General features: G+C 37.7%; 2 protein-coding genes across 2 annotated transcripts in view; one reads left to right on the plus strand and one right to left on the minus strand.

The window, feature by feature from the left end:
- Positions 1 to 13,063: 13,063 nt before the first annotated feature.
- On the minus strand, positions 13,064 to 14,590 carry LOC104588022 (uncharacterized). The gene is made up of 3 exons (XM_010245814.1): positions 14,386 to 14,590; positions 13,816 to 14,256; positions 13,064 to 13,689 (listed from the first exon to the last, which is right to left on the minus strand). The coding sequence occupies exons 1-3, from the start codon at positions 14,588 to 14,590 to the stop codon at positions 13,064 to 13,066; spliced, it is 1,272 nt and encodes a 423-aa protein (XP_010244116.1).
- Positions 14,591 to 19,540: 4,950 nt separating this feature from the next.
- Positions 19,541 to 26,867, plus strand: part of LOC104588007 (Tetrapyrrole (Corrin/Porphyrin) Methylase) — a 55,496-nt gene continuing 48,169 nt past the window's right edge. Inside the window, exons 1-4 of the mRNA XM_010245796.3 lie at positions 19,541 to 19,757; positions 20,434 to 20,599; positions 20,802 to 20,926; positions 21,984 to 22,213. Of these exons, the coding sequence (XP_010244098.1) occupies positions 20,450 to 20,599; positions 20,802 to 20,926; positions 21,984 to 22,213 (505 nt within the window). The 5' untranslated portion in view covers positions 19,541 to 19,757; positions 20,434 to 20,449. The remainder of the gene's footprint in view (positions 19,758 to 20,433; positions 20,600 to 20,801; positions 20,927 to 21,983; positions 22,214 to 26,867) is intronic.

The following is a 26,867-nucleotide window of genomic DNA, read 5'->3' on the forward strand; positions in this document are numbered from 1 at the left end:
CATTCAGTTTAGAAACTTAAGTTGTTATCAAACAATCCCTAATGTTGTCTCTGGTTAATGAAATTCTTTTATCCCCTCGAAAAAAATAGTTTACACGTTAGAGGCATGGGCCTTAGACGATGACCCTACAAAACACAAAGAGAACCATTAGATAAGCATTTCATGGACAAAAAGTAAATTAGTTAGGAGAAATTGATTGGTTGTACTCTAGGGTTGGTTTGAATGTTTGTATCTGCAATGAAATGTTGCCTTGATAGTGAAAACTCTAACTTTTGATATCATGATTTTGCAGGGATGCAAATGGATCAAGTCAGATAGTATATTTGAATCCAATCCGACACTGATAAAGGGAGATCCGAAGATCCGATTGGATCTCATAAACGTGGATTTGAATTCGAATCCAATGAGATCGTCAAGACTTTAGATCTGATTCGATTCGATCAGTTTTTTTTTTAAATAAATAAATTATTAAAAGAAAAATAAAATATAACAATTTAAATAAAGAAACACAAAAAATACAAGTATCTTTTCAACTATTTTGTTTATATATATACATGTTTTTTACTAAAAAATAATGTAATAAATTTATAAAAACGCAATATAAATAATATATTTATAAATAAATAACATATATATCGGATCAGATCTTCTCAGATTGAATAGGGGTGATCCGAATCCAATCTGATTTCTGATCGAATTCTATATTCGATTTGATTCGATCCGAAGTTCCAAACTGGAGAGATCCAAATTTAACAAAACAGGATTGGATTGGATCATGATCCAATCCATTTGCACCCTTATGAAGGAGTTTGAGTTACTATTAAGAAGCTACTTTGATTGAGCAACGTAGCTAAAGTTACAAGCCCATCAGCCACGTTTGCTGACAGTTGTGTTTTTATTGTTCAGTAGTTGAAAAGAAGAGTGTAATTGACAACAATACCCTTTATTGTGCATTCTATAAACTCAAAACTTTATAAGGATGGAATCTAAGTAAACTCAGCGTGAACTCCTAAACCCTTTTTTTTCACACTCCTTTCTCTTTGTACTCTTTTGGATCTCTTAAAGATAAGATCCCACAAATCTTAGGTGGCATTTGATAATACTTTTCAGATGTCTTAAAAACTTGATTTTTAGAGGAAAGGGGAGTTTAAGATTATATTTTTTCTAACATCTATAAAGGGAAAAATGTCTAAATGGTAAGACCTAGTTTCATATCTTACCAAAACCATACACATTTTAGATATCATGAAATGACATTAATGCTCTCATTACTATCATCTATTTAATAATAATAAATAATAATAATAATTATTTGAATGATATTATTAAATATTATTTCATAATACAAAAATACTATTTAACAAAAATAAATAAATATTGCTATTAAACAATTATTATAAAATACTAAGTAATACATTTAGTGATAATATTTATTTAGTAATAATAATATTTAATAATATGTTTATTATTAATAATAACTAAAATACTTTTAATTTTTTATTAGTTAATAATGAATAAATGTTATTATTAATTAAATAATAAATACTTATTTATTAATATAATAATGTTTTTACTTAAAATTCTTTTATTAAGCAGGTAAAATAATAAACTTCATAGTTTTGGATGTTGGAGAATTGCTCCAACTCAAATGATCTTATTTTTTCAGAGCCTCTTAAAAGAAGAAAATCATTTCTACTTCTTTTCAGATTTTAAACCTGAACAATAGTTTGTTGACTTTTTAGACATCAAACGTCAGATTTATCAAACACTACCTTAATTATCTTGTTTCAAAGGCCTTTCCTGTGTACTTAATGTACAAATATCTATTCCTATTAATCTTGTCTTGTCCAAAAGCGAACAACCCATCCTATACCAAAGCTCAAGAAATCCTTTAGAACATCTCTACAACCTTTTAGTCCTTAATGTATCCTATATTTCCATGTATAATTCCTTTCCTTCTTTTCATTGTTCTTCATCAACACAACCTTTTGAAACCATCGAACCAATTGATATGATATGTATTGACCTATACGAGCCATTACAAGATGAAATTTTGAACCTTGTCATGAACTACACAAATTGCCTTTTTATGCACCTAACAAAACCATTGCAATGCCGGATAATTAGACCTTTATTACCAATTTCTTAGCAGCCATGGATTCTGCTATCCCACAAATAGCCTCATAGAGAGGGAACTAGAAACAATATGGTTTATACATTTAGTGAATGCATGAAGGATCTCTTTCAAAACAATTTTAACCTTTGCTTTGCTCAATGCAAGACCTAGGTCTTAAAGTCTATGCCATTTAAAAAAGCAACATGGGGGTGTCAAACATTTCAATGGGTGTTATCTAAGGTATGGCCATTACAAATTCTTCTGTGAAGTGTTGAGCCCAAAAGAAAAGACTATTCGTGGGACTATAAATTTTGGTGGAAATAGGATGGCCCTCAAGGTGAATGCTCTTGAGATTATTAGGAATTTGTGGGTTCCATGGATTTGCGAAAGGGTGGAATTCAAGAAGAAAGTGAAAATTGGTACTAACATTTCTTCAATGATGTATGGCTTTTTTCCCCTTCTATAATCGCTTAAAGAAGATCTAATGACTTTTCTTCTTCAGTGAACAGATGGACTCTTCTACTACATTTTTCAGACTTTGATATAATAGATGTAATTTTGAAAAGAAATAAAGAATAGGGTAAATATCTTAAAGTACAACTAAATTTTAGGAAATGGACTTATTTTACTCCTACTATTTAGAAACTGTTTTAAAATACCCCCAAAAGTTTTCTAGCAATTGGCAATTGTCAGTAACCACTAGCAATGGAAAATATTATTTTACCCATCATTCTTGGCCACATCTCAATCCCATTGAGTAGCATACAATAGTGTGATTCATGATTTCAGCCCAAGGCTAATCCAATGGGAGGAGCTAATTTTTGTGTGGTATAGCTATGATATCCATAATTGCTTCTCTAGTTACTAAACAAAAAAGTTTATATGTTTCTCTAAACCATAAATTAATATACTACAATCATGATGTATAGATGGACCCCCACCTATGATTGACGCTGCATGTGTTCTCCGAGAATTCAGCTTCAGTCAGTGCAAAGCCTGTTCGAACAGCCTTTATCGCATTGCATTGGAAATATCTTTCCATAGGTGTTTAGATATTTCTAGTGTAAGGCTGTAAAGGTTGTTTGAATGGTGTTCGAATGGGCCTTGCACTGACTGAAGTCAATCTCATTTTCCGAGTTTAAGTTCAACGTTTAGGATGAGAATGAGGAAAGTACAATATTCATCTCCATGTATTTTGGGGAATGCACCATTCCTCAACAGGAGTAGCAGTGGGCCATGTCATCGTTAACTATCACGAGATCTTAATCCGTCCATGGCTACACCCAAATCCCATTGAGGTCATGAAGGTGCATCATATAATTGAAAGAGTTTAGAGAGAACGACGACTTTAGTATTGGTTAATGTTTTAAAAAATGACCCAAAACCAGAACTGTTTTGGCCACTAGTTTCCGAGTCGAGGGTTCGATCATCCAGTCCAAACAGATGGCCTGTTCTAACAAAAAATAAAAAATAAATAAAAAAACAGCTAAAAATCGTTGAACGAATTATTGACCGATTCAATGATCTTTGCCAAGGACCGAGTTTGGATAAAACGGAACTGGTTTCCTAGACGGTTCCCGAGTCAAATGGTTTGACCATCTAGGTCAACAGTGGTACAAAAACCATGGTATAGGGTTAAGAACCCAAGATCCCTGATAGTTGTTACCTCCATCAATCATCGACATCCAAACCTTTCAAACCCTCTACTTGACTAGTGTCATACAATCACTTGGATCATTATTTCCAGAGGGACCTCTAAGGACACAGTTGCTCTTCTCAAGAAGTCAAGACTACTATCAGCATTGGATTCAAGGAGAGGATGCCAATTACCTGGGAAGCTTGACAATGGAGAAACTTGGATACGATTTTGTGACTTGAGGTAATAGCTTGCAATTGCAATGTTTGATGGTGGGAGCACATTATACATCGATAGAGGTGTTGTTGAAATTTTGGATCTATTGAGTTTTATTTCAAAAATTTGAAGAATAATAGAGGGTAAAATCAACCACAAAAGGGTAATGTTGAGATTTCAAAACTTCTATACATAACATGGTGTCACATGTGTATATATTGTGATGAAATGTTAACGGATGCTAACAATAGGGAGATTTAGTTAATCTTCAAAAAACTTAAAGGGTTTAAGACAATTTCTAGAGATTTACCCTAAAGAATACTTTTGTCTCATAGTTTAAGAGCCTGTTTGGCAGGGCTTTTGCATTTTGATGAAATTGCTATAGAGAAGTGGTGATGGTTGAGCATGCGTACTTTGAATAAGCTACTTGGTAGCTTCACTCAACAGTCATAAAAATGGTGTTTGGAATGTACATGTTTGTGTCTAGGATTTTTATCAAACATATCTTCTCCATTTTCCATGTGGGGCCCATCTCAAAATGGTAGAAGCTGTTATGCGAAAGCCCTCCCAAATAGACACTAAGGTGCATTACAGAGTTCCAGCTAAGCCATTCAAATTGGCTTCACTCAAGGCCAAGAGTGATTCAATTGGCTCAACGACAATCAAATTGGGGTTTCTAGATTTTCACCAAACATAGATGACATTTAGTAGCGTTGAATTGACCTCCCAACCCCAAAAACTCCTTCATTTAGGTTCGTTCAAACCTAAAATCAACTATGATGGTCCTGCTACCTCCGAGCACGTTTATAGGTTGCAGACTGTAGAGAAAATGGGCCGAATGGCCCATAGGCTGCTCTTATTTCTTTATGGTTCTATTCCTTTTTGTTAATGAACCTTTACTAATGGACCTTTATGTTTTATGTTTCATTAAGTTAATCACCCAATTAAGGGCCTCCTTGTAAATACAAAAGCTTCGTAAATTATTTTTAATGAAAAGATTAGGGAAGGGAGTGATGTCAAACAACTCATCTCCCAAAACCCTATTGCAGCCGACTTCTTCTCCTTCTTCCTTTCTATTTGTCGCTGATATCTAACCTTTTTCACATTGTTTTAAAATCAGTCCTCTCATTATTTTGGATTGTTTTTCTTCTTGGTATCAGAGCGGGCTCCTTTCTTCTCCTTTTTCCCATACATAGTGTGTATGGAAAGCTGAATCGAATGAGTTATTGAAGAAAATATTCAACCCAATTGTTAGTGGTGTTTTGGAGAAAATGATATTATCTTGGTCATTATTCTATAGTCCATGGAGTTTTTTTTCCCAAAACCCTAATCAACTAGAGAATTTTGATTGTAGGCCCCATAGGGAGCTTCACCTTGGCGCTCAATGAACAAAGGGGTTCTTTTTCTTTATCTTGAAGACCGATCCAAGTCTTGTGCAGTTCTGTGAAGCCTACAGGGAGCGACTGTTATTTTCATATTTCTCTCGGGTTCCGGGTGAGGCATAGCTGGTAGAAACGACTTCATAAAGGTTGGTACTTGGTGTCTTCTTTGCCCTGTCTTCCTTGTTTATCTTTTGAAGTTGTTTGAAGAAGATGGATGTCTCTAGAGTTGAAAATAAGTGTGGTGCAGAGTCCGGACGGGTTCTGGGAGCACCTGTAGACTCATTATTGGCTATGACCACAGTCAAGCTCGATGGAACTAACTATCTAGCATGGTCACAATTAGTAAAAATACATGTTTGTAGTATAGGCAAGTGGGGGTATATCTCCGGAAGCAAGAAAGCACCACCGAAAGATGACCCATCTTATGAGAAATGATTGCAAGAGAAATATATTGTTATTGGATGGTTAGTGAATTCGATGCAACAACAAATTAGTTAGAATTATTTATGGATGAATTCAACCAAGGAAATATGGGATAGTTTTACTGAAACTTATTCACAAAAATTGAATGTGGCCAGGGCATACAAGTTAAGGAGTGATGTGAATAATCTAAGGCAGGGGGAGAGACCTTTAGCAGTATACTTCTTAATGCTAAAATCCTTATGGCAAAAGATATATCTAATGGAAATCGTTGTTTAGGAAAGCATGAATGATGTTAAGACATACAGGAAATTACTTAAGAGGAATAGAGTATTTAAATTCTTAACAGGGTTGGATCCAGAGTTTGACATTACCAGACAAAATATCCTAGCTAAGGATAAAATATCTTTGTCTCAAGCTTATGCCATTGTGAGTAGTGAAGAGAGTAGGAGGCTGGTCTAGGTTCATGGTATCCCAAGTGACCATTTTGCTAATATGGGGGTGAAATCTAAGGTGACTACAAGTAGTTCAGGTGGTTCAGGGAAGGAGGTTATATGTGGGTACTGCAAGAAACCCAAACATACAAAAAATAAATGTTGGAAACTGCATCTAGAACTCCTTCCACCTTGCTTTCAAAAGAAGATTGATAATAAGAAGCCAGGAAGTGCCAATACAACCACAGTCTTAGATAATGACATGTGTTTCACAGATGAGAGGATTGCCAGTGAGCAGCTAGTAGTTATGAAGGCAGAGTATGAGAAGTATGGGAGGATGATCAGTCACCTTGAGAGTACAGCCTCCTCCTCCAACTCTTCTGACAATCCAACTACTTCTGCATTTGCACATTCAGGTATATGCGCTATTGCCAATCATGCAACTATCTTAGGTAATTGTATGATCCCTTGGATTATTAATTTTGGTGCTTCTGGTCATATGATCATCCTTTCCACTGCTTATTTCTTATGATTTGCTTCTTGGCCGTGATAAGATTACCCTAGATGATGGCTCACTTGCTCCTATGTAGCAAGGGAACCATCAAGGCTACAAACTCTTTTTCTCTTTCTTCTATTCTTCATGTCCCTAGACTGGATATTAATTTACTGTCAGTGAGTAGCCTAACTAAATCCTTAAATTGTAGTGTAACCTTCTTCCCTTCTTATTGTGTTTTTTAGGATCTGAAGTCTTAGAAAGTGATTGGGGGTGGCCATGAGGTGAATGTAATATACTTGTTGGATACTCCTGGACAAAGCCAAGGACAACCTGGAAAAGCTGCTTTTGGATCTACTTCTTCAAAGTCTTTTAGTCGTGTCATGTTATGTTATTTTCGTTTGAGTCATTTATCTTTTTTTGCTTTGAGTCATTTATTCCCAAAATTGTTTAAAGGAATTAACTTGTGTAGTCTTTATTGTGAGTCTTGTGAATTATCAAAGCATTGTAGAAACAATTATCCTTTGAGTAATAAAAAATCATCCTTTCATTTTCATATTGTGCACTTTGATGTGTAGGGGCCATACCACTTACCCTCCATGGGAGGTTATAAATACTTTATCTTTGTTCATTAACGATTTCTCTCGATATGCTTGGTTACTTTTTATGAGATCTCAAGATGAAGTTCCCAAGTTTGTGAGGCACTTCCATGAATTTGTTTTTACCCAATTTGATACAAGAATCAAAATATTTATAACTGATAATGCAAAAGAATACTTTAAGAAAAACCTAACCCTTTAACTTACTAATTTTGGGGTCATTCACCAGAGTTCTTGTGTTCGTACTCCAAAACAAAATATAGTAGCTGAGAGGAAGAATTGTCACATAGTTGAAGTTGCAAGAAGCATTTTGTTTGCCTCACATGCCCCTATAAGATTTTAGGGGGATGTTCTCACTACAACCTACCTAATCAACCATATGCCATCCAGAGGGTTGGGCTTTAAGTCCCCTTTTAACCTCCTTTATCCAGATAAGGACCTTTTTCTATTCCCCTTCATGTCTTTAGTTGCTCAGTTGAACGGATTTTATGAGTGTAGGAATAGAGCAACATCCCCTTAAAAAGTAGAAGAGATTGTATTTTCAGCAAACAACATATGTCATAGGAGATCCTGTAAATGCTCAACATTTTTTAATTAGTGTAAATGTCCAGTTAGTATCCATAACTAATACATACGTGTATATGTTTGGGTATTGTCCATGAATGAATTATTCATAATGCCACCTTCATAGACCTTAATCATATGCTTTTTTATCTAAATCTATAAATATGGAAATAGAAATAATGATAATAATGGATAGTAATTGAATTGTTTGCAATAGTCAAGCTAAGAGCTTAAGGCCCAACACCGCCCATGGGTTATCCAAGTGCAATCCAAATACATACAAAATTAATCAAAAGAAAGAAAGAAAATCCTTACCCAAAAGAATCCCCAACAACTAGAAAGGCCACATTAGATTCTCGAGCTTCTAACAATATATCATTTGCCCGTTCCTCGACCATTTCTCTGTCTGCAAGAATAGTTTTCCTCCATATAATTCTTAATGCAAAACCCATATCATCTTTTCAATTTTTTTATTACCCAAAAAAATAAAAAATGTGGAAGATAGAATTTCAAATGCCATCCAAACTTGAAGTCATGAACTGAAAAGATACATCCAACAGGACATATCAAGCAAGTTCTATAACATTTTGTATGCCATAATTAGGCAAGAGAAAAGAGAAGAAAAAAAACAGAACTTTACCAATGTAGAGAAACCATTTGAAGAGAGACCAAAAGAGAAAAGAGAAGTATAAGCCTCCATGAACACCTTATCACATTTCTTTATTGCTTCAAGGCCTCTAAGTGTGATATCTCTCTTATCACCTAAACACAAATCGATTATATACAACATCTTCTTGTCTTACTCACTGTGTTCATGATAAAACAAAATTTAGAGTAATCCTTCTAAATAAAATAATAACAAAATACAACTTGCCTAACTATATTTTTTGGTTGACTTGGTGATATACTCACACACACACACACACAGGCCTAATGTGGGTTTTGCCATTCGACAAGTGTGTGTGTGTGTGACTATATCAAGTTAACCAAATATTTCCATGTTAAATGTATTGCTTCTCTATCAACATTCGATTTTTGCTCGGTTTGTCGCTTTAACTTCCAATTTACCTTAAACACCCGATTAGACCCTTTCGATCCTTCCCAAACACCCAAAAATCCAAAGAACCCAACTTTCAGCCCAAAAGTCCTTAGATCCACTGTTAAACCTATTTGATACCTATCTGATGGCCCTGATCGACCCCCACTTACACCTCAACCATTAGATCATACACAACCACCAGACCTAGGACCTCCCAAAGTACCTACCCATGAAATTCTAGCTTAAAATTCCTCTGTTTACCCTTTCATCAAACAAATATTCCATTTCGATCTTTTTTGTTAGCCTAAACACTCAAACCCAAATTCCCTTGATTTTGACACATCCGAACCGATCAAACTACACTATTAAACTTCGGATACATCAAAACACCTACCATAAAGTTTCAACCCCAGATTCCCCCATTTGCCCTTTCATCGAACCAAGATTTCGTTTCAAAACATCATGTTCACCTAAATTCCTAGGATCTTGACCCAAATTCCAAACACCCACCTATAAAATTTCAACCCAAAAAACCTTTGTTTACCCTTTCATCGCACAAAGATTCTATTTTGAGGCCCCAGATTAACAGAAACAAATCCTTTCTAGATCTACCCAATTTAGGCCCAGTTGGGCCAATCTGATCCCACTAATCAACCCAGAAAGCCTAAAAACCCCACCTTGCCCAATTTTAGCCAAAATACCCTTATTTACCTTTCCATCTAAAAAGATTCCATTTCGGCCAATTTTGCTAGCCCACAGACACAAATCCCTTATCGGCGGTCAAACCCATCTCAACCCTCTACTTTTTTTACCCGAAACCACCCACCAATGGACCAGAACCCTGGTTCAACCACTGGACCCGGTGTGACCCAATTTTCCAAAAATCATCAAAATGCCCCCCAGTTACCCAAAATTACAAAAATGCCCCTGATGCTAATTCAACCTAAGTTTTCATTCGTCCTAATCCAAAAAATTCGAAGGAAGATACTAATCGACTGTTCCCCTTCCTCCCCGTTCGCAAAGAACAGTGGCGACAGCGGCGGCAGATCGGCGACAGAACTCTCCCTTCACCGGTCTCTCTCTCTCAATAGTCTCTTTCTTTCTCTCTTCCTCTTCTTCTTCTTTCCTTCTTCTCTCCCCTTCACCCGCTCTCTCTCATTCTCTCACCGGCGTTGCTGCAACGGTAGTTCGTTTTTCCTTCTCCTTCCATCGTCGTTTCTCCCTCTCTCTTCTTCTCCTCTTCCTTCTTCTTCTTCTTCTTCTTCTTCCTCTCCTTATTCTTTTCAAATCACCTAGAAAACACTATTCATCTTCATTCTTCCTTGGACATCGAATACAAACAGAAGCATTTTCTTCTCCCATTCCCCTCTTCGGCGACTTCTCCATTAGAAGAAGCAGTTCCTTCAATTCTTCATTCCGGTCCACCTCCGAGCAAACCATTGCAGTTAACTGATGCGTTTGATTACACTAGCAAAGTGCACTAGCCGATCAAGTAATATATTGATGAGTAGAGTATCGTTCCCATGGGGATTAATCCAACAACTACTAGTACTAAACCTGCCTTATGTTATCTGACAATCCGGAAATTAAAAACTTATTTCCTAATTAGCAAACTATCCTAGGTATTCTCGGATCAAACCACCTTAAAGAATTAGAGAAAGTGCTTTATGAAAATACTAGCGGAACCGATTCAACAATTATACCATTAAGCTATCCAACCAAAGTTGATTTCAGGCATGGGTTGGTTATTTCCTAATTGTATGGGCAGCCTCTTTCGAGCACATACCAATCTATCTATGAGAAACAACTCTTATATTTCTATCACGAATTTAATCGCTATAGATGCATTAAAGACAAGAAAATCGAAGGAAATCAATTCTTGATGAATGAATGCCAAACGAATCATGCACATTATCTCTAAGATACATTCAATTCATTTTCTTAATCAGTTAATCTGATTACCTAAACCCTTTCTCAAGCAATTTAAGTAATCCAAGAAACAAGAGCAGTTCGGCCAAAATTACTCTTATAATCGAAAACTCTAATCAAGAAATCCCAAGACTGAATCACTATCAATCGGATCAGCTTAAAAGATTAATTACAAATATGAATTAACATACATCATGGTTCGCATAATAGAAAGAAAGAAAGATTCAACAAAGCAAAACCCTAATTGAATCTAGGTTACCGAATTCGCAGAATCAAAGAAAAAGACAACTTAAAATTTCTGCATCAATCTTCCATATCTTCTTCAATTATCCTTCAGTAGCCTTGTGATCCTTCTCCTAGCACTTTTCTCTTTGCTCTTGTGCCAAGGGGTCGAACCCTAATTTCCTCTCTTTCTTTTTCTTTTATACTCTTCTTTGCAGCTTTTGGTTTAGAGTCCTACTGTTAGACAGTGTATGCCTTTAGCTCTAATCAGAATGATGTACTAGTGGGTGTTGAATCCAACCAAAGATAAAAGGTCTTGCTTCAATTAAATAATTTGTAGATGGTGATGAGCAAGGTCATCTCCATAGGGATTGGCTGGATTTATTTCCAAGTGAACGAAGTAGGGGGTTGTGAAGATAAGAAAATAAGATGAAATAAAGAAAATAACAGAAAATAACAGAAAGCAATGATCAAATCGATGGATGATAGCTTCTGGTTGAAGGGACAAGTTCAACCTTGATTCTTATCATTGATCCTCAATGCAAAGATAAATTCATATGTTTACGAATAAATTGGTTATAGCCATTAACAAGCTCTAACAACCAACCTCTACTCGTATTATTCGACAACCAAAACAAGCTCTTTGATTGCTTCTCTTATTAATAGACAGTCCTAAACAAGCTCTTAGGATTTAATCTATTAATAGCATTAAGAGGGGAGAGACCCAATTCTGGTCAGCGATCTCACAAGCTTGGACCGTTTAAACCAGATCATACATTTTCCTAACATAGATCAAAAACTTTTTTGCAATCAATTTATGTTAGTTGCCACCATGATCAAACCTACCAATCATATAGGAAACTGGAGGTTTAATCGGCCATAGATTGTTCTCATTGAATGAGCAAGGGCGCCTTCTTGCTTAATCAATAAAAATAATCTTCACAGTTAATCGCAGAAAACATATGAATACCCATAAACAATGAACTGAAATAAAAATCAATTAGATCTCACAATGTCTATAGAATCTAAGCTTCCCTAACCCTTCAACTAGAAATTAAAGCCTTACAAGCACTTCATGATGAAATCGCAGCTTCTAGATGAGAGGGGGCAAACTCTGCTTCTTCCTCCTTGGTTGCTGAGACTGTGCAAAAATTACCCGATTAGCCTTGTTTTTCACCTAACGCCTTCTTTTGTGCCCTAAATTGAAATACAAGAATAGTGAGTCCAATTAGGTACTAATTAAGTATAAAATACTGAATATTGAGGGATAAAAATATGATAATTTTTATTCTCATCAAATCCCCCACACTTAAACCTTGTTCGTCCTCGGGCAAGACAAAATTCAAGTAAAAATAAAACAAGAACAAACTAACTATCCTACCGATTTTTAAGCTCAACTCCCCTTCATCTTTATCCACAAATATTGTAGGTTAAATATTGCAAACCGTTAAATCAACACAACCAAGTCATACACAACTCATCCATCAACCAATCCAATTTTTGCTACTACAAACTAGGTAGTAAACTAGGGAAAACATTTTTATCTTTTCTCTCTTTTTTTTTCTCTCCTTGGTGGAAGTGAGTGCATTTTATGCTCCATCTCACTTTTAGGATTACTCGGCCAGTAGGTGCATTTTATGCTCCGTCCTATTGTTTGAATTGCTAGCTAGTAGGTGCATTTTGTGCTCCATCCTACCAAAAATATTCACCCTATTTACTTAAACCTAAATTTAGGACTAGCTTAACAGGAAATGGCTTCAGGTAAGTGGTGTACTTCTTGATTGTACCTCATTACTAAGTTCACAAAAATTTCCCTAGAATATTGTTTCAATTGATTTCAAAAGAGTTGAGTGTTTTTTTTAAATAGAAATCAGTTAAAGCCTATACTCCCCCCCCCCCCCCCACACACACACACTTAAAACTTACATTGTCCCCAATGCAAAGAAAAAGTGGAAATAACTAAACTATAAATGCAAAAACAAGAAGAAAAAGAAAAAACAAACTTCCCTATTTTTAATCATAAACCGGATCCTCCAGGTCTTGTAATTGCAACTTCCGGTGCTTTCCCCTTTCATCTATCATGGGTGGGTTCAAAATTGGAATAGGGACCTGCAAAACAAAGGGTAAAGGTTTCCTATCAAAAGTTGGCAGCATAATATAAGGAGCATTACCTAATTGTTGTAACTCTGGAGAACCATTCAATGTTGCAATAGTTTCTTGCAATTTAGAACTCCATGTTAACTCCTCTTTCTCAGGATGCTTACTAATGGTGATTTCCAATACATCATTCCCATCAAGTTTAAAAACTTCTTGTGCTGAAAAATCAATCACATCAACGGAATAGGCAGGATTATCATCAATAGGATATTTCATGTCATCATAAATATTAAACTTAACAATCTTACCATCAAATTCCATGGTAAGTGTCCCATTATACACATCAATTTTAGTTTTGGATGTCTTAAGAAAGGGTCTTCCCAACAAAATTGGAGTCGAATTGGAAGAACTATCTTCTTCCGTATCAATCACATAGAAATCGGCAGGAAAGACCAGATTATTAACTTGCACCAATATGTCCTCCAAAACCCCCTTTGGGTATGTAGTAGATCGATCAATGAGTTGTAAGATCACACCCATCTCTTTCAATGGTCCAAGATTCATGGTCATGTAAATGGAATGGGGCATGACATTTATCGAAGCTCCTAGATTTAACATTGCTTTTTCGATCTAGACATTTCCTATTTTACAGGGGATAGTGAACGTACCTGGATCTTTGCATTTAGGGGGTAGTCTCTTTTGGAGAATTGCTGAAACACTTTCCCCTATATGGACTTTCTCATCGCCTTTCAGCCTTCTCTTAGTGGTGCACAACTCCTTGAGGAATTTAGCATAGCGGGGTACTTGCTTGATTGCATCAAGGAGGGGGATATTTACCTCAACTTTGCGGAATGTCTCGAGAATATCATTGTCTTGCTCCTCCTTCTTGGATTTTGCAAATCGGCTAGGAAAAGGTGGAGCGGTGACTATGGCTTGGGGTTGCTTTCCGCTTGAATTTTTTTGGGGTGATGGTGTCTCCTTTTCTTTCTCTTCTTTAGTTGTATCTTTAGGTTCATCCAGCTCCTTCCCGCTTCTCAGGGTGATTGCGCTAGCATTCTGTTTCGGATTAGCTGTGGTCTGGGAGGGTAGCCTTCCAAATACTTGAGATTCTATTCGACTTACAGCAGTTGCCAATTGGCTGAACTGATTCTCCAGGTTTCAGATGCTTGTCCTTGTCTCCTGTTGAAATTGTTGAGTGTTAGTTGCAAGTGCTTTAACAATTTCATCTAGAGACATACTTGGGTTGGAAGACGAATATTGTGGAACCGGCGGTCTAGATTGATGATGTTGTTGAAAATCGAAGGGCTTGGCTCCATAGCTAAGGTTAGGATGATCTCTCCATCCTGCATTGTAGGTATTTGAATGTGGATCGTATCTCTTTTGTGGGAAGCCTCCAACAGCATGGGCTTGTTCATAGGGTTCATGTTGAAGTGTAGGGCACATGTCAGTTGGATGACCCGTAGTTGAACAAATGCCACGTCTTTGCTTGCTACACGTGGCCTACAACTAGTTTTTCCACGAGAGAGGTGAGGGTATCTAATCGTTGATCGATGGAAGAAGTGCTTACCTCATTTACCCTCCTTGGGATGGACTCTTGTCTAATGCCGAACTGTTGTGCATTGGCTACCATGTTCGAAATTAATTCTCTTGCTTGGGTAGGAGTTTTGTTCACCAACACACCTCTGCTTGCTGCATCAATCATACTTCTATCCATCGGCAATAACCCTTTGTAGATATATTGGATAAGGAGCTGGTCTAGAATCTGATGTTGCGGACAGCTGGCACTGAGTTGCTTAAATTTCTCCTAGTATTCGTAGAGAATTTCCCCACTAAATTGTCTTATACTACAGATCTCCTTTCTGATGTTAGCAGCTCGGGAGGTAGGGAAGAACTTTTCAAGAAATTGCCTTTTCATATCGTTCCATGTGGTTATAGAACCGGAGGGTAAGTAGTAAAGCCAATCCTTAGCTTTATCAACTAATGAGAAAGGAAAGGCACACTGCTTGATCTGTTCCTCGGTAACACCTTGAGGTTTCATGCTTAAGCATACTACATGGAATTCTTTTAAGTGTTTGTGGGGATCTTCACCTGAAAGTCCACGAAAAGTAGGAAGTAAGTGGATAAGACCAAATTTGAGTTCGAAAGGTACCGCTAGATCTGCATATTCGATGCAGAGTGGTTGTTCGTGCAGATCTGGTGCAGCTAGCTCTCTAAGAGTTCTCTCTTCGATGTGGGCCATGATTTCTTCTTCAAGGTGGTTAGATAGCTCAACGATCTCTGCAGTCGACTTCACCCCGGGAGATGGGAGTGATGCTGATTGGTTGCGACGTTGTTTGGCTTCTTTCCTCAAGTGGCAAATCGTGTTTTCGATCTTGGGATCGTAGTGGAATTCACCTACACGAGAAGAACGAGGCATAAACCAAACAAAAGGAAATAAATCTATTTAGGACACCAATCCCTAGCAATGGCGCCAAAATTTGGTGGGTGTTGAGTCCAACCAAAGATAAAAAGTCTTGCTCCAATTAAATAATTTGTAGATAGTGATGAGCAAGGTCGTCTCCACAGGGATTGGGTGGATTTATTTCCAAGTGAACGAAGTAGGGGGTTGTGAAGATAAGAAAATAAGATGAAATAAAGAAAATAACAGAAAGCAAAGATCAAATCGATGGATGATAGCTTTTGGTTGAAGGGACAAGTTCAGCCTTGATTCTTATCATTGATCCTCGATGCAAAGATAAATTCATATGTTTACGAATAAATTGGTTATAGCCATTAACAAGCTCTGACAGCCAGTCTCTACTCGTATTATTCGGTAACCAAAACAAGCTCTTTGATTGCTTCTCTTATTAATAGACAGTCCTAAACAAACTCTTAGGATTTAATCTATTAATAGCATTAAGAGGGGAGAGGCCCAATTCTGGTCAACGATCTCACAAGCTTAGACCGTTTAAACCAGATCATACATTTTCCTAACATAGATTGAAAACTTTTTTGCAATCAATTTATGTTAGTTGCCACCATGATCAAACCTACCAATCATATACGAAACTGGGGGTTTAATCGGCCATAGATTGTTCTCATTGAATGAGCAAGGGCGCCTTCTTGCTTAATCAATAAAAATAATCTTCACAGTTAACCGCAGAAAACATATGAATACCCATAAACAATGAACTGAAATAAAAATCAATTAGATATTATAATGTTTATAGAATCAAAGTTTCCCTAACCCTTCAACCAGAAATTAAAACCTTACAGGCACTTCATGATGAAATCGCAGCTTCCAGATGAGAGGGGGCGAACTCTGCTTTTTCCTCCTTGGTTGCTGATTGCTCTTTTTGAAGGCTAAAGCTCTCTTGGAGGATTTCATGATGCCCCTGGGTGCTATTCCACCCCCTTTATATAGATTTAGGAGGGAGCTGTCTCCTGCTCCTCTAAAGAGTTCTTTCTCTATTGGGAGTTCAGTTTTCTAGTAGATAATGCCTAGATTACATCTAATCTACTCCTATCTCTTAACTATTAATCTTAATCTCTTTTACCCTTATAGAAATACAATAGAAAATTGAATCTGATAGGACTCTTTGATTCTTGCATTCATATTGGGCTTCCTCAACGAATTGGGTCGTTGCAAGGCTTCTTTGCGAACTGGGTTTCTCTACGAACTTGCTTAGATTTTGGGTCCAATTTTGACATTGACTCTGTCCGAATCTATCAAAACTTAAAACAGAAAAGTTGTAGAGCTTTTCCTTATCTTTCCAATGCATCTTGAATCATCTCAATTGAAGTCTGGATGGGAGAGTTATGCCCAAATTATCACATGACGCCGAAATTGTGTCAAATTACCCGATTAGCCTTGTTTTTCTCCTAATGCCTTCTTTCGTGCCCTAAATCGAAATACAAGAATAATGAGTCCAATTAGGTACTATTTAAGTATAAAATACTGAATATCGAGGGATAAAAATATGATAATTTTTATTTTCATCATGTACATTATGACATTTATTGTAAATAAATAAAGTACATATTTGATTCATGTTATTGTGGTCTGTTTCTGTGTAATACCCTTAAACTGGACACATATGAGACTCGTGTTAGTTTAGAATCTTCACAACCGTTGGATAGATCTAGGGAGATTTATCCTGCCAATGCTGACACTGATGTGCCGCCAAGTTGGTTGGGGTGACTTGTCTCAGCTGCTAGGGTGAAACCTGAGGTACATGCAGTGTGGATTTTCTTGAAACCTTGAACCGGACCAGAATTCCAATATTGCCCTGGACCTTGGAGACAAATGGGCAAAACTGGAATGTTACACCTGACCCCTAGACTCGATTATGATACTGCACTAGGTGTCGGATTGGGCTGTCTTTGATATGCCAATCAGTGAGATCCTTAGAGATGATCAAAACCTGGGTATGTTGGGACAGTTTGAGAATTCATCTGAGTGGGTGATCATAGTGACAGGATCAGCCCCTTTGTCGGACAAAGTGAATGATCGGGGATGTATTCTCTCTGATGGAAACCAAAGATGTCGGCAACCGATTTCAACCGTTGAAATTTGTTTTGCAAAATATATATATATATTATGGTGTCAAAATGTTTGCAAAATGTTTTAATTCCCGGGATCCATGTGAGTAGAGAGTGCAACACTGTTCATTGCAGCCGAGGGAGAGGGTCATCTCTTGTCGGGCAGTGTTTGATCATTATGGGCTGAGAGATTAAGTGTAAGACCATTGAGGGTAATACTTGATGGGCTAATCTTGCATCTGCCCACAGCCTTGGGTTTTTATAAGGTGGCTTGGCCCAATGACCATTTAGTGTAAATGTTGGGCCCATTAAGAACCCATGGTGATGGACTCGGGGATTCACTGTCACGTACAATGAATTCGACGAGGCCTTGTAACAGAGGCTGGGCTGAACCCATGTGGCTGATGAGTAAATCAATGTTTGGGTCCCACGCCATACAAGGATACCCAACTGGGCAGCAGTTTGGAGAATAAGTGAGCACATGGACTTAATGGGCCTAAAGCCCAAATCGAACTGGTTTAATTTGATTAATTAAAGAGGGGCGGTTCTGGGATTTAGATCAGCAAATAGGATAGGGAGTTATTCCTATCCACTTAGAGAGTCCAGATCCAAATAAAGATTTGGATTAGGAACTCCTAATAAGATTAGGAGGGCTGATCTTTATCTGCAGACAAGACAAGGGTTTATACTTATCTCTTAAAGAGAGTCCAAATCCAAATACCAGATTTGGATTAGGAAACTTCTAATGGGATTAGGAGAATCTCTTTTTAAAGCTATAAATAGAGGAGGAGGGCGAACCCTAATTCACCCTCAGTCTTACTGATACAAGAGAGAAGACAACTACAGTTGGACTGACGCCATCTTTTGCTCTTGCCTCCTCCTGTTGCTGCCGCCATTGCCAGTTCGATCTTCACCTGTAGGAGCGATCAAGAAGCGTTCTTGATATCAGTTTTTGGTGAAAAACTGATTTGAAATCGTGCTCACTCATCCTTCATTGAATTCTTGCTGAAGAACCACCTGCTGATTCTGCTCCACCCTACGTTGTGTCATCTTTAGTGGGAGTAGTCTTTGGCGTTTTTCCTTGGGCGTGAACACCTTCGTTGGGAGTTACTGTTACTCCGTATTAGATACATCCCTCTCCAACTTTTGGTTTCAGATTTGGTCCGGTTTAGGTTCAAGATTGATCATTGAAAATGCAGTTTTCTAAAACAGGGAATGTGATTCCCATATGGGAGAGAGAGAAATTTTTGAAATTTCGCCCTACCACCTGCAGGGTTCGACTATGCATATGATGGATCTCTCATCCCTTCACCTACTCATTTTCGAACTCTGCTAAAGTCAGCCGCGTTTTGGAGCCTCCCATTGGGCTGCAGTTGGGCTTCTCTCCTTGGTGGGCCAAAGTCCTCCCCTTGCTGCCATATCACCATGTTTTATGTTCTCTTAACTCTAAATTGTCCCAAATTCCTGAAATTCAGTTCAATTAGGGTAAAAACCATTAATAATCATCATCAAAACCATGTATAAAACAATAAAAATAATGTGTAACATGTGCACACATCATTAACTCCGGAGATACGTTCCGATTTGTTGAAAAAGTATATCTCTAGAATTTGTCTTGCTTTCAACAACCTCTTTACGTAGAAGCCGAAGTCTTCCAACATTTTGGAATGATCCAATTCTTAATTGATCAAGAATTTTATGATAAAATCATGATCAATCTTCTAAAATTTATACCCAAAATTATTTTTTTCTTTCTATTCATGTTTAATTTCATATAGCATGAACAATATGTACACTCTCTCCAACTTTTCTATGATTCTAGAATGGTTTTCATAATATATTGTTTATGAAGCTTGAACAACTCGTTCCTTTCACTACTTTCCTATTCTTACTATTTTTGGTCAATTCTATTCTTCTTACTCAATTACTCCTCAAAGTAGGTAAAGTCCGAACGCCACCATCGCTTGAGGGCTGTCTGTGTGGGGCCACCCATGGTCTTTTAGAAGACTGCGAGGCGAGGCGAAGCGAAGCGAAAACGCAGGCGAGGTGGGAGAGGAATCAAGTTTGGCAATCAGGGAATCAGCTTCAGGTAAGATACCTTCCTCCTTCCCCTCTCTTTCCTTCTTCTCAAAAAGTGTATAACCAAGGAGGCTCCACCTCCTTTCTTATCTTACTTCCAGAGACAGACCTCAGTCAGAAGTGGCAATTTCTTGAGTTTATTAATATAATGTTTAGGCTGTACATCCACTTCTGCATCTTCTTCAGCAGTGGATTTAAGCGCAACCATCTAGACTTGCAACCAGAGTTTTTTTTTTTCCTGAATTAGGAAAACAATTTTTGCGTCACTTCTTCTCTTAACCGCTAGAAGTCGGGTCATTTGTTTGGTGCTAATGGTTGAAACCTTGGATTTGGGTTCTATTTCACCATAACTGGTAGCTTAAAATATTACAGTTCACATCAGAAAGAAATCCGAGAAAATAGTTCAAATCCAACTAGAATGGTACGACAATAATATCACAACGAGATAAAAGACAATGGCAAAAACATAGAAGGGTGTTTGGAGAAGCAATACATTTAACTTGGAAATATTTGGTTAACTTGATATAGTCACACACAGGCCTAATGTGGGTTTTGCCATTCGACAAGTGTGTGTGTGTGTGTGAGTATATCAACAAGTTAACCAAAAAATATAGTTAGGCAAGTTGTCTTTTGTTATTATTTTATTTGAAAGGATTACTCTAAATTTTGTTTTATCATGAACACAGTGAGTAAGACAGGAAGATGCTGTATATAATCGGTCTGGGTTTAGGTGATGAGAGAGATATCACACTTAGAGGCCTTGAAGCAGTAAAGAAATGTGATAAGGTGTTCATGGAGGCCTATACTTCTCTTCTCTCTTTTGGTCTCTCTTCAAATGGTCTCTCTACACTGGTAAAGTTCTTTTTTTTTTTCTTCTCTTTTCTCATGCTTAATTATGGCATACAAAATGTTATAGAACTTGCTTGATATGTCCTGATGGATGTATCTTTTCAGTTCATGACTTCAAGTTTGGATGGCATTTGAAATTCTATTTTCCACATTTTTTATTTTTTTGGGTAATAAAAAAATTGAAAAGGTGACATGGGTTTTGCAGGAAGAATTATATGGGAGGCAAATTATTCTTGCAGATAGAGAAATGGTCGAGGAACGGGCAGATTATATATTGTTAGAAGCTCGAGAATCTAATGTGGCCTTTCTGATTGTTGGGGATCCTTTTGGGTAAGGATTTTCTTTCTTTCTTTTGATTAATTCTGTATGTATTTGGACTGCACTGCACTTGGATAACCCGTGAGAGGTGTTGGGAATCTAATGTATTTGGTTTTATAGACCTTATTTGGCATCTTCCCATTGATGATCAATTAAATGGTCATCCTTAATGAATTTATTGTCATTAGTTGGGAGGAACTATATGGAATGAATTATCCCATTGAAGTCCATTAACATTTTAAAGCATAAAGAAATCATATGGAATGAATTCTCTACAGGGTTGTTGATATAAATAGCAATGAAGTCCTATTCATGACTTGAAGAAATAATCTCATAATTTTTGTTGGGGTTCCTGTAATGTTACCATCTCATATGGTATATTTATGTATACCGAAAAAATGATGGATTTATGTATTCTAATACAGAGGAATGATAAATTAAATAATCTAAAATAAATGGCTTCCATATTGTTAATATGGCCTTTAGTTTGCTGAATTCTTAGTTACAAAGATGAGCTAGTATAACACACAAAATTATAGAATAGAACTTGAACATAACATGTTTCCATATTATCTAGTTTTAAAGGAAATGGTTGGAGAAAAATTTCATCTTCTAACATAACATGTTTGGAAAAGCTCCAGTACTCAAGTACTGCAGGGTCAGAGCTCATCTATCATCTATGTCATTTTTCCCTTTTGCATTTCAAGGTCAAGGGTCTGGTATTGGTTGAAACCTTGTTTGAAGTATTTATGCATGACATAGAGGATTGTAACCATTTTGTACCAGGATCTATGGATTAATTCTTGGTATTAACTACCAAAAGAAAGGGCTGTAAAACTGCTTTTTTGTGGGGTGATGCGATACCTCACTTTTCCTCTGGCCTGTTCTGTATGGTACTGCTACAAGATCAGTTTTATCTGAAAATATGCTTTTATTATTGTGGGTCCTAACCTAGAAAAAATTTAAATTCTTTCTGTAGTTCATATTAATATCTCTTTTACTTGATCTCTCTGTTTTCCATTTTAGTTTGGTTGCTATCTTGTTTTTGATTTTCTAATTTTGAAACCAGAGCCACTACACATACCGATTTGGTTATGCGGGCAAAGAAATTGGGAGTAGTAGTCAAGGTGATACACAATGCATCTGTAATGAATGCAGTTGGAGTTTGTGGTTTGCAGCTCTACCGCTATGGTGAAACAGTATCCATACCATTCTTTACTGAAACTTGGAGGCCAGATAGTTTCTATGAGAAGATCCAGAGAAACCGTGAGCTTGGTTTGCATACTCTCTGCTTGTTAGGTCAGGTTCTTACAACACTGTTTAAATCTACTGGTTACCCTATGGCTTTTGGATTGTTCTCTGAAGCATGAACAACTACTGGCTGTATAGTTTCTAGTACATATATCTTACATCCAATGGATAATGTTTTGGTATTTGAATCTATCATTTTTTCTTATTTTGTTTTTTTACATAAAGTCATAATTTCTAGTTATGTTTTTGTTTTTTGATTTCTTTTGAAGGGTTACACAACGGGGGGTAGCCCATCCCCCATCCCATACCCCCCCCCCCCCCAACCCAGGTGCAGGCGGGATTTGATCCCAAGCCTCCACTACAACCAGCTGGATGACACCTTGCATAGTTTACAGTTATGTTAGAAAATGGGAAGACTCCGAAAAGCTCTATATATAGCCTGGCCACCAAAGTTCAATCAGGATGCATGGATTTTGTAGAAAGAAATATCTATGATCTATGGGCACAGGCATGGATGTCACATTTTGACATGGATATGGGGCTTTGGACCAGGCAAAATAAATATTGTATATCTATTAGGTGATATATTGAGCCCCTGAAAAAGTGCCAAATTACAAGTTGGTTTTCTTGTTTGACTTCATGGGGGATGTGAAGGGGGGCCCAGGTAGTTGTGGGTAGGGGTGGTCACGGTCTGGTTCGGTGCGGTTTGGAGAAGATCTCAGACTAAACCGGTAAATTACGGTTTGAGAAATTTCTAAACTGAACCAAACCATTTTGGTATGGAAACCAAACCAAACCAAACCGTTTTATTACAGTTTGGGGACTTTGGACCATTCTATGATTCTTTTGGGCTTAACCCAATTAGAAAGCCCAAATAGTTCCTCTGAAAATTAAAACTTAAAACTTTTATTTATTATTTTTTTATAAAAATAAAGAGTTCAATATATATATTTATAATTCTATGTATTCCATTTAGATATATTATATATAATATTTATGTCATATATTGATATTATATATAATTTCGGTTTATGATTTACGGTTTGGTTTGGTTTATAAAATTCAATAAACCAAACCAAAACCGCAAACTGCAATTTAGAAAATTCTCAAACCAGACCAAACCGTTTATAGGTATAAACCGAACCAAACCACAGTTTGAACCGTATAATGAATACCCTTAGTTGTGGGCTGAATGTGTAACAGGAAAGGGTCATGCATTCTATGATACCACATCAACAAGGCAAGAATCTTGGCTTCCAGAGTGCATTTAAATATGTGCATAAATATGCATATGGACTATATGTTTTTGTATGCATATGCATATATTATATAATAAGTTGTAGATATTTATTGTGGTAGAGATCTGAATTTTTCTTTAGGGTCTCAGGTTGAGTTACTTGCTTGGCTTTGAGAAGGCATAATAACAATGACAGTCCATGGATTCTGCTACACCACATCAAGCAGGTCAGACCCTTGGCTTCCACAGTAAAGATCTCTTTCAGATATAGATCCCAAGGTTCACAAAGATATTGTAGATAGTCTAGCCATGGGTGGGTTTGTTAGGAGTGAATTGTATTTGGGAAGAATAAAGCTGAATTTTGATGTGTGCTTTCTTGGTAAACGAGGCTTTCCAGGGGTTGGTAGTGTTTTTAGAAATCAGGCAGGAAGTGTCATTGTTTTTTTTTTTTTTTGAGAAAATTTAACCAAGATTTATTGAGAAAAAAAGGGGGGGGGGACAAGAGGAGATATACAAAACAGGGGGGGGGGGAACCCTTGCAAGATACAAAGGAGGAAGCTTGTCGCTATACAGATGCTCCAAATACACACCAAATTTAGTTAGGACATCTGCAGTATGATTGTATTCCCTTGGAATCCAAACTAAGTTAACATTCAATCCATCCAAAGAATCCCAAGCTTCAGTCAGATAGTGGTAAAGTCTCCAAGGGCCCCCTTTTTTGTCTCTTAACCATTTTATTGTATTTGCTGAATCACCTGCAATGATCAAATTCTGTATACCCAAATTCTTAATTATCCTGATTCCGGTGAGAGCAGCCATCACTTCAGCCTTTGTGGAGTCGGCCCAACCGATTGGGCCACTAAAAGTCCAGCAGATATTGCCCCTTTCGTCCCTTACTGTACCACCAATACCTGCAAAGCCCGGATTGCCTAAGGCACAACCGTCAAAATTAAGGGTTATCACATCTTCACTGATGGAAATGGGATGCCTCAAGGGAGTTTGCTGAGGATGAGGCAGAAACAGAAAGGGGTGAATATTTCTGATAATATCATTGATTGAAAGTCCTTTAAATAGATCTGAATTCACCGACCAAAGGATGCAAAGATAGGTAATATCTGAGATTAGCTCCTCCAAGGTTCTGCTTTTATTGTCAAAGATACGGGTGTTTCTTTCATCCCAAATGCCCCACATTACTGCATGAGGCACTGATTGCCAAAAGACTCAGGAAGTGTCATTCTTAGCTATTCAAATCCAGCAGCTGAAGGAACTTCCTTGAGGGCTAAACTGCTTGTCCTCTTACAGGGGTTAAAATTGTCTTGTTCTTTGGTCTGGATTACACTGGTTGTTGTATGAGACTGCCAGGCAGTTATTGAATGGCCAATCCTCAAAGGAAAAACGCCCTTAGCTCCATTAACACTTGATAAGGGAAGCAAAGGCTTGAGCAACCAACATGAGCTGCTCATTCAGATGGGCCCCTACATTTGTCAACATCCTTGTTGATTCTAGAAGCATTAATTTTATGGGATGTGAGTGTTCAAGGGTGTTTGCACTATGACAGTACCTATTATTACAATGCCTTTGTTGTCCCGTCGATTTTCTTTTGTGAGATTACTTTGCTTAAGGTCTACTGGTTGCACCATCTAGTATTAATGCTAGAATGACTTTTGGACGTGGAGGACACCACACTAAGGCGAGTTCAGTTCGAGGTTTGTAGAGACCTGCTCCCTCAATGCAAGACTTAGAGGAATGCATCACCAACACAAACAAACCTATAGAATAGATCTCTGCTCAGGTCCAAGAACTTAAAAACTTGATCGTTGGGCGTCGAGGCAGGAGAATCTCCTGGAGTACTCATCTATCTCTCTATCTCTCTCTCCCCACCGACTCGACATGGAATCTCCTGGCTTCCCCTTGGGAGTCACCTGAATGTGGATCCTATCATCATCGACATCATGCAATGGAAGAATGGCCCCTCCCATGTAACTGGGATGGTGGTATCAAGTGTGAAATTGTCAAATTTGCAAGCACTATTCACCCAAAAGGTTTTGTTGACTGGTTGAGTAGCATGAAGAATTTTTTACCACAAGATGGTTCCTAAGGACAATAAGGTACCCTTCGTAGCCCTTAAATTGCAAGCCCAAGCTCTTGCTTGGTTGGACAACCTTTGTCAGACTCGTCGCTAGCAAGGCAAACCCAAGATCCGAACCTGGGAGGCCATGCAGGCCAAACTACAAAGAGAGCTCCTTCCCCTAGACTATTATTAGAGCCTTTTTCATGCAGATCCACTCCGTGTGATAAGGGGCCAAGGTTGTGGATGGGTACATACACCTTTTAGTTTCAATCCCTACTAGCTCAGGTGAGCCTACAAGAACCCAAGGAAATTACTATCACCCAATATATTGAAGAGTTGAAACTGGTCCTGAGGCAACAACTGCTGGTGGCCTAACACAACTATTCCATTTTTTATGCTCAACAAGTAGCGTCAAGAGTGGAAAAACTGTGGTCCTAGTGAACCCTTAAACCCTTCACCCTTCAACATTCACAAAGCAGTAAGCCCACTATTTTGAGCCCTACCACTCGAGGTGCTTCTTCAACAAAGGCCCTAGCGAGGCTTGACTCATAGAAGAGTGTTCGATATTTTTGTTGCAATATGGTTGGACACACAACCAACTATTGCAAGTTGAAGTGGGTGATGTATGATAATGCAAAGCCTTAGCATGACAACCGTTTGTCTGAAGCAGAGGAGAACGTTGAGTTTGTTGATGACAACCTTAAGGGCGAGACCACTGGTTGTGTGTAGAAGCCTACTCACCTCAAAAGGCTGAAGATTGACTCCACGCCAACGTCTTCCATTCTACTTGTCTCATTGGTGGCAAGGTTTCTAGTGTTGTGATAGATGGTGGAAGCTATGAGAATGTGGTATCAGAGGAAGTAGTTCGAAAGCTTTGGCTATCCATCAGGGCACATCTTCATTCCTAATCTCTCTACTACTGCTCAAGTGAGGTGCTGAAGTGAAAGTCACTAAGCACTGTCTCATCAATTTTGCCATGGGTAAGTTCTATACTAATGAGGTTTGGTGCGATGTCATATAGGTGGATACTTGCCACCTTCTCCTAGGTAGACCATGGCAATATGTCAGAAGTGTCATTAATGATGGAAGGAGTAACACATAGCCTTGTCAAGAATGGATTCAAGTTCGTGCTCAAACTAGCAAGGCCCCAATGTAAGCAACAAAAGATGTTTGGGATCGCCTTCACTTTGATATCTCATAAAGAGTTTGAGAGCGAGGTTGAGGGATTGATGTTGGCTCTCGTCACGAGTCCAACTTGAAAGGACACACCAACTATCTGCCTAATGGTCTTCCCACACTTGGAGACATCCAGCACCAAATTGACCTCATTCCAGGGGCCTTCTACCGAATAGACTGCACTATAGGCTCAATCCCAAAGAGCATGCTGAATTACA

The sequence above is a fragment of the Nelumbo nucifera genome, chromosome 6 (genome assembly GCF_055504915.1).
Source record: "Nelumbo nucifera cultivar China Antique chromosome 6, China Antique-T2T, whole genome shotgun sequence".
Classification (NCBI taxonomy): Eukaryota; Viridiplantae; Streptophyta; class Magnoliopsida; order Proteales; family Nelumbonaceae; genus Nelumbo; species Nelumbo nucifera.

Bases quoted from the DNA above. Each gene is read 5' to 3' on its own strand.
- LOC104588022 (XM_010245814.1), bottom strand. From the start codon at position 14,590: ATGTGCCCTACACTTCAACATGAACCCTATGAACAAGCCCATGCTGTT. The intron at 14,257-14,385 runs GTATGTCTCTAG...TAAGTCGAATAG, and splicing joins ATATTCGTCTTCCAACCCAA to AATCTCAAGTATTTGGAAGG. The intron at 13,690-13,815 runs GTACGTTCACTA...GACCATTGAAAG, and splicing joins CCCTAAATGCAAAGATCCAG to AGATGGGTGTGATCTTACAA.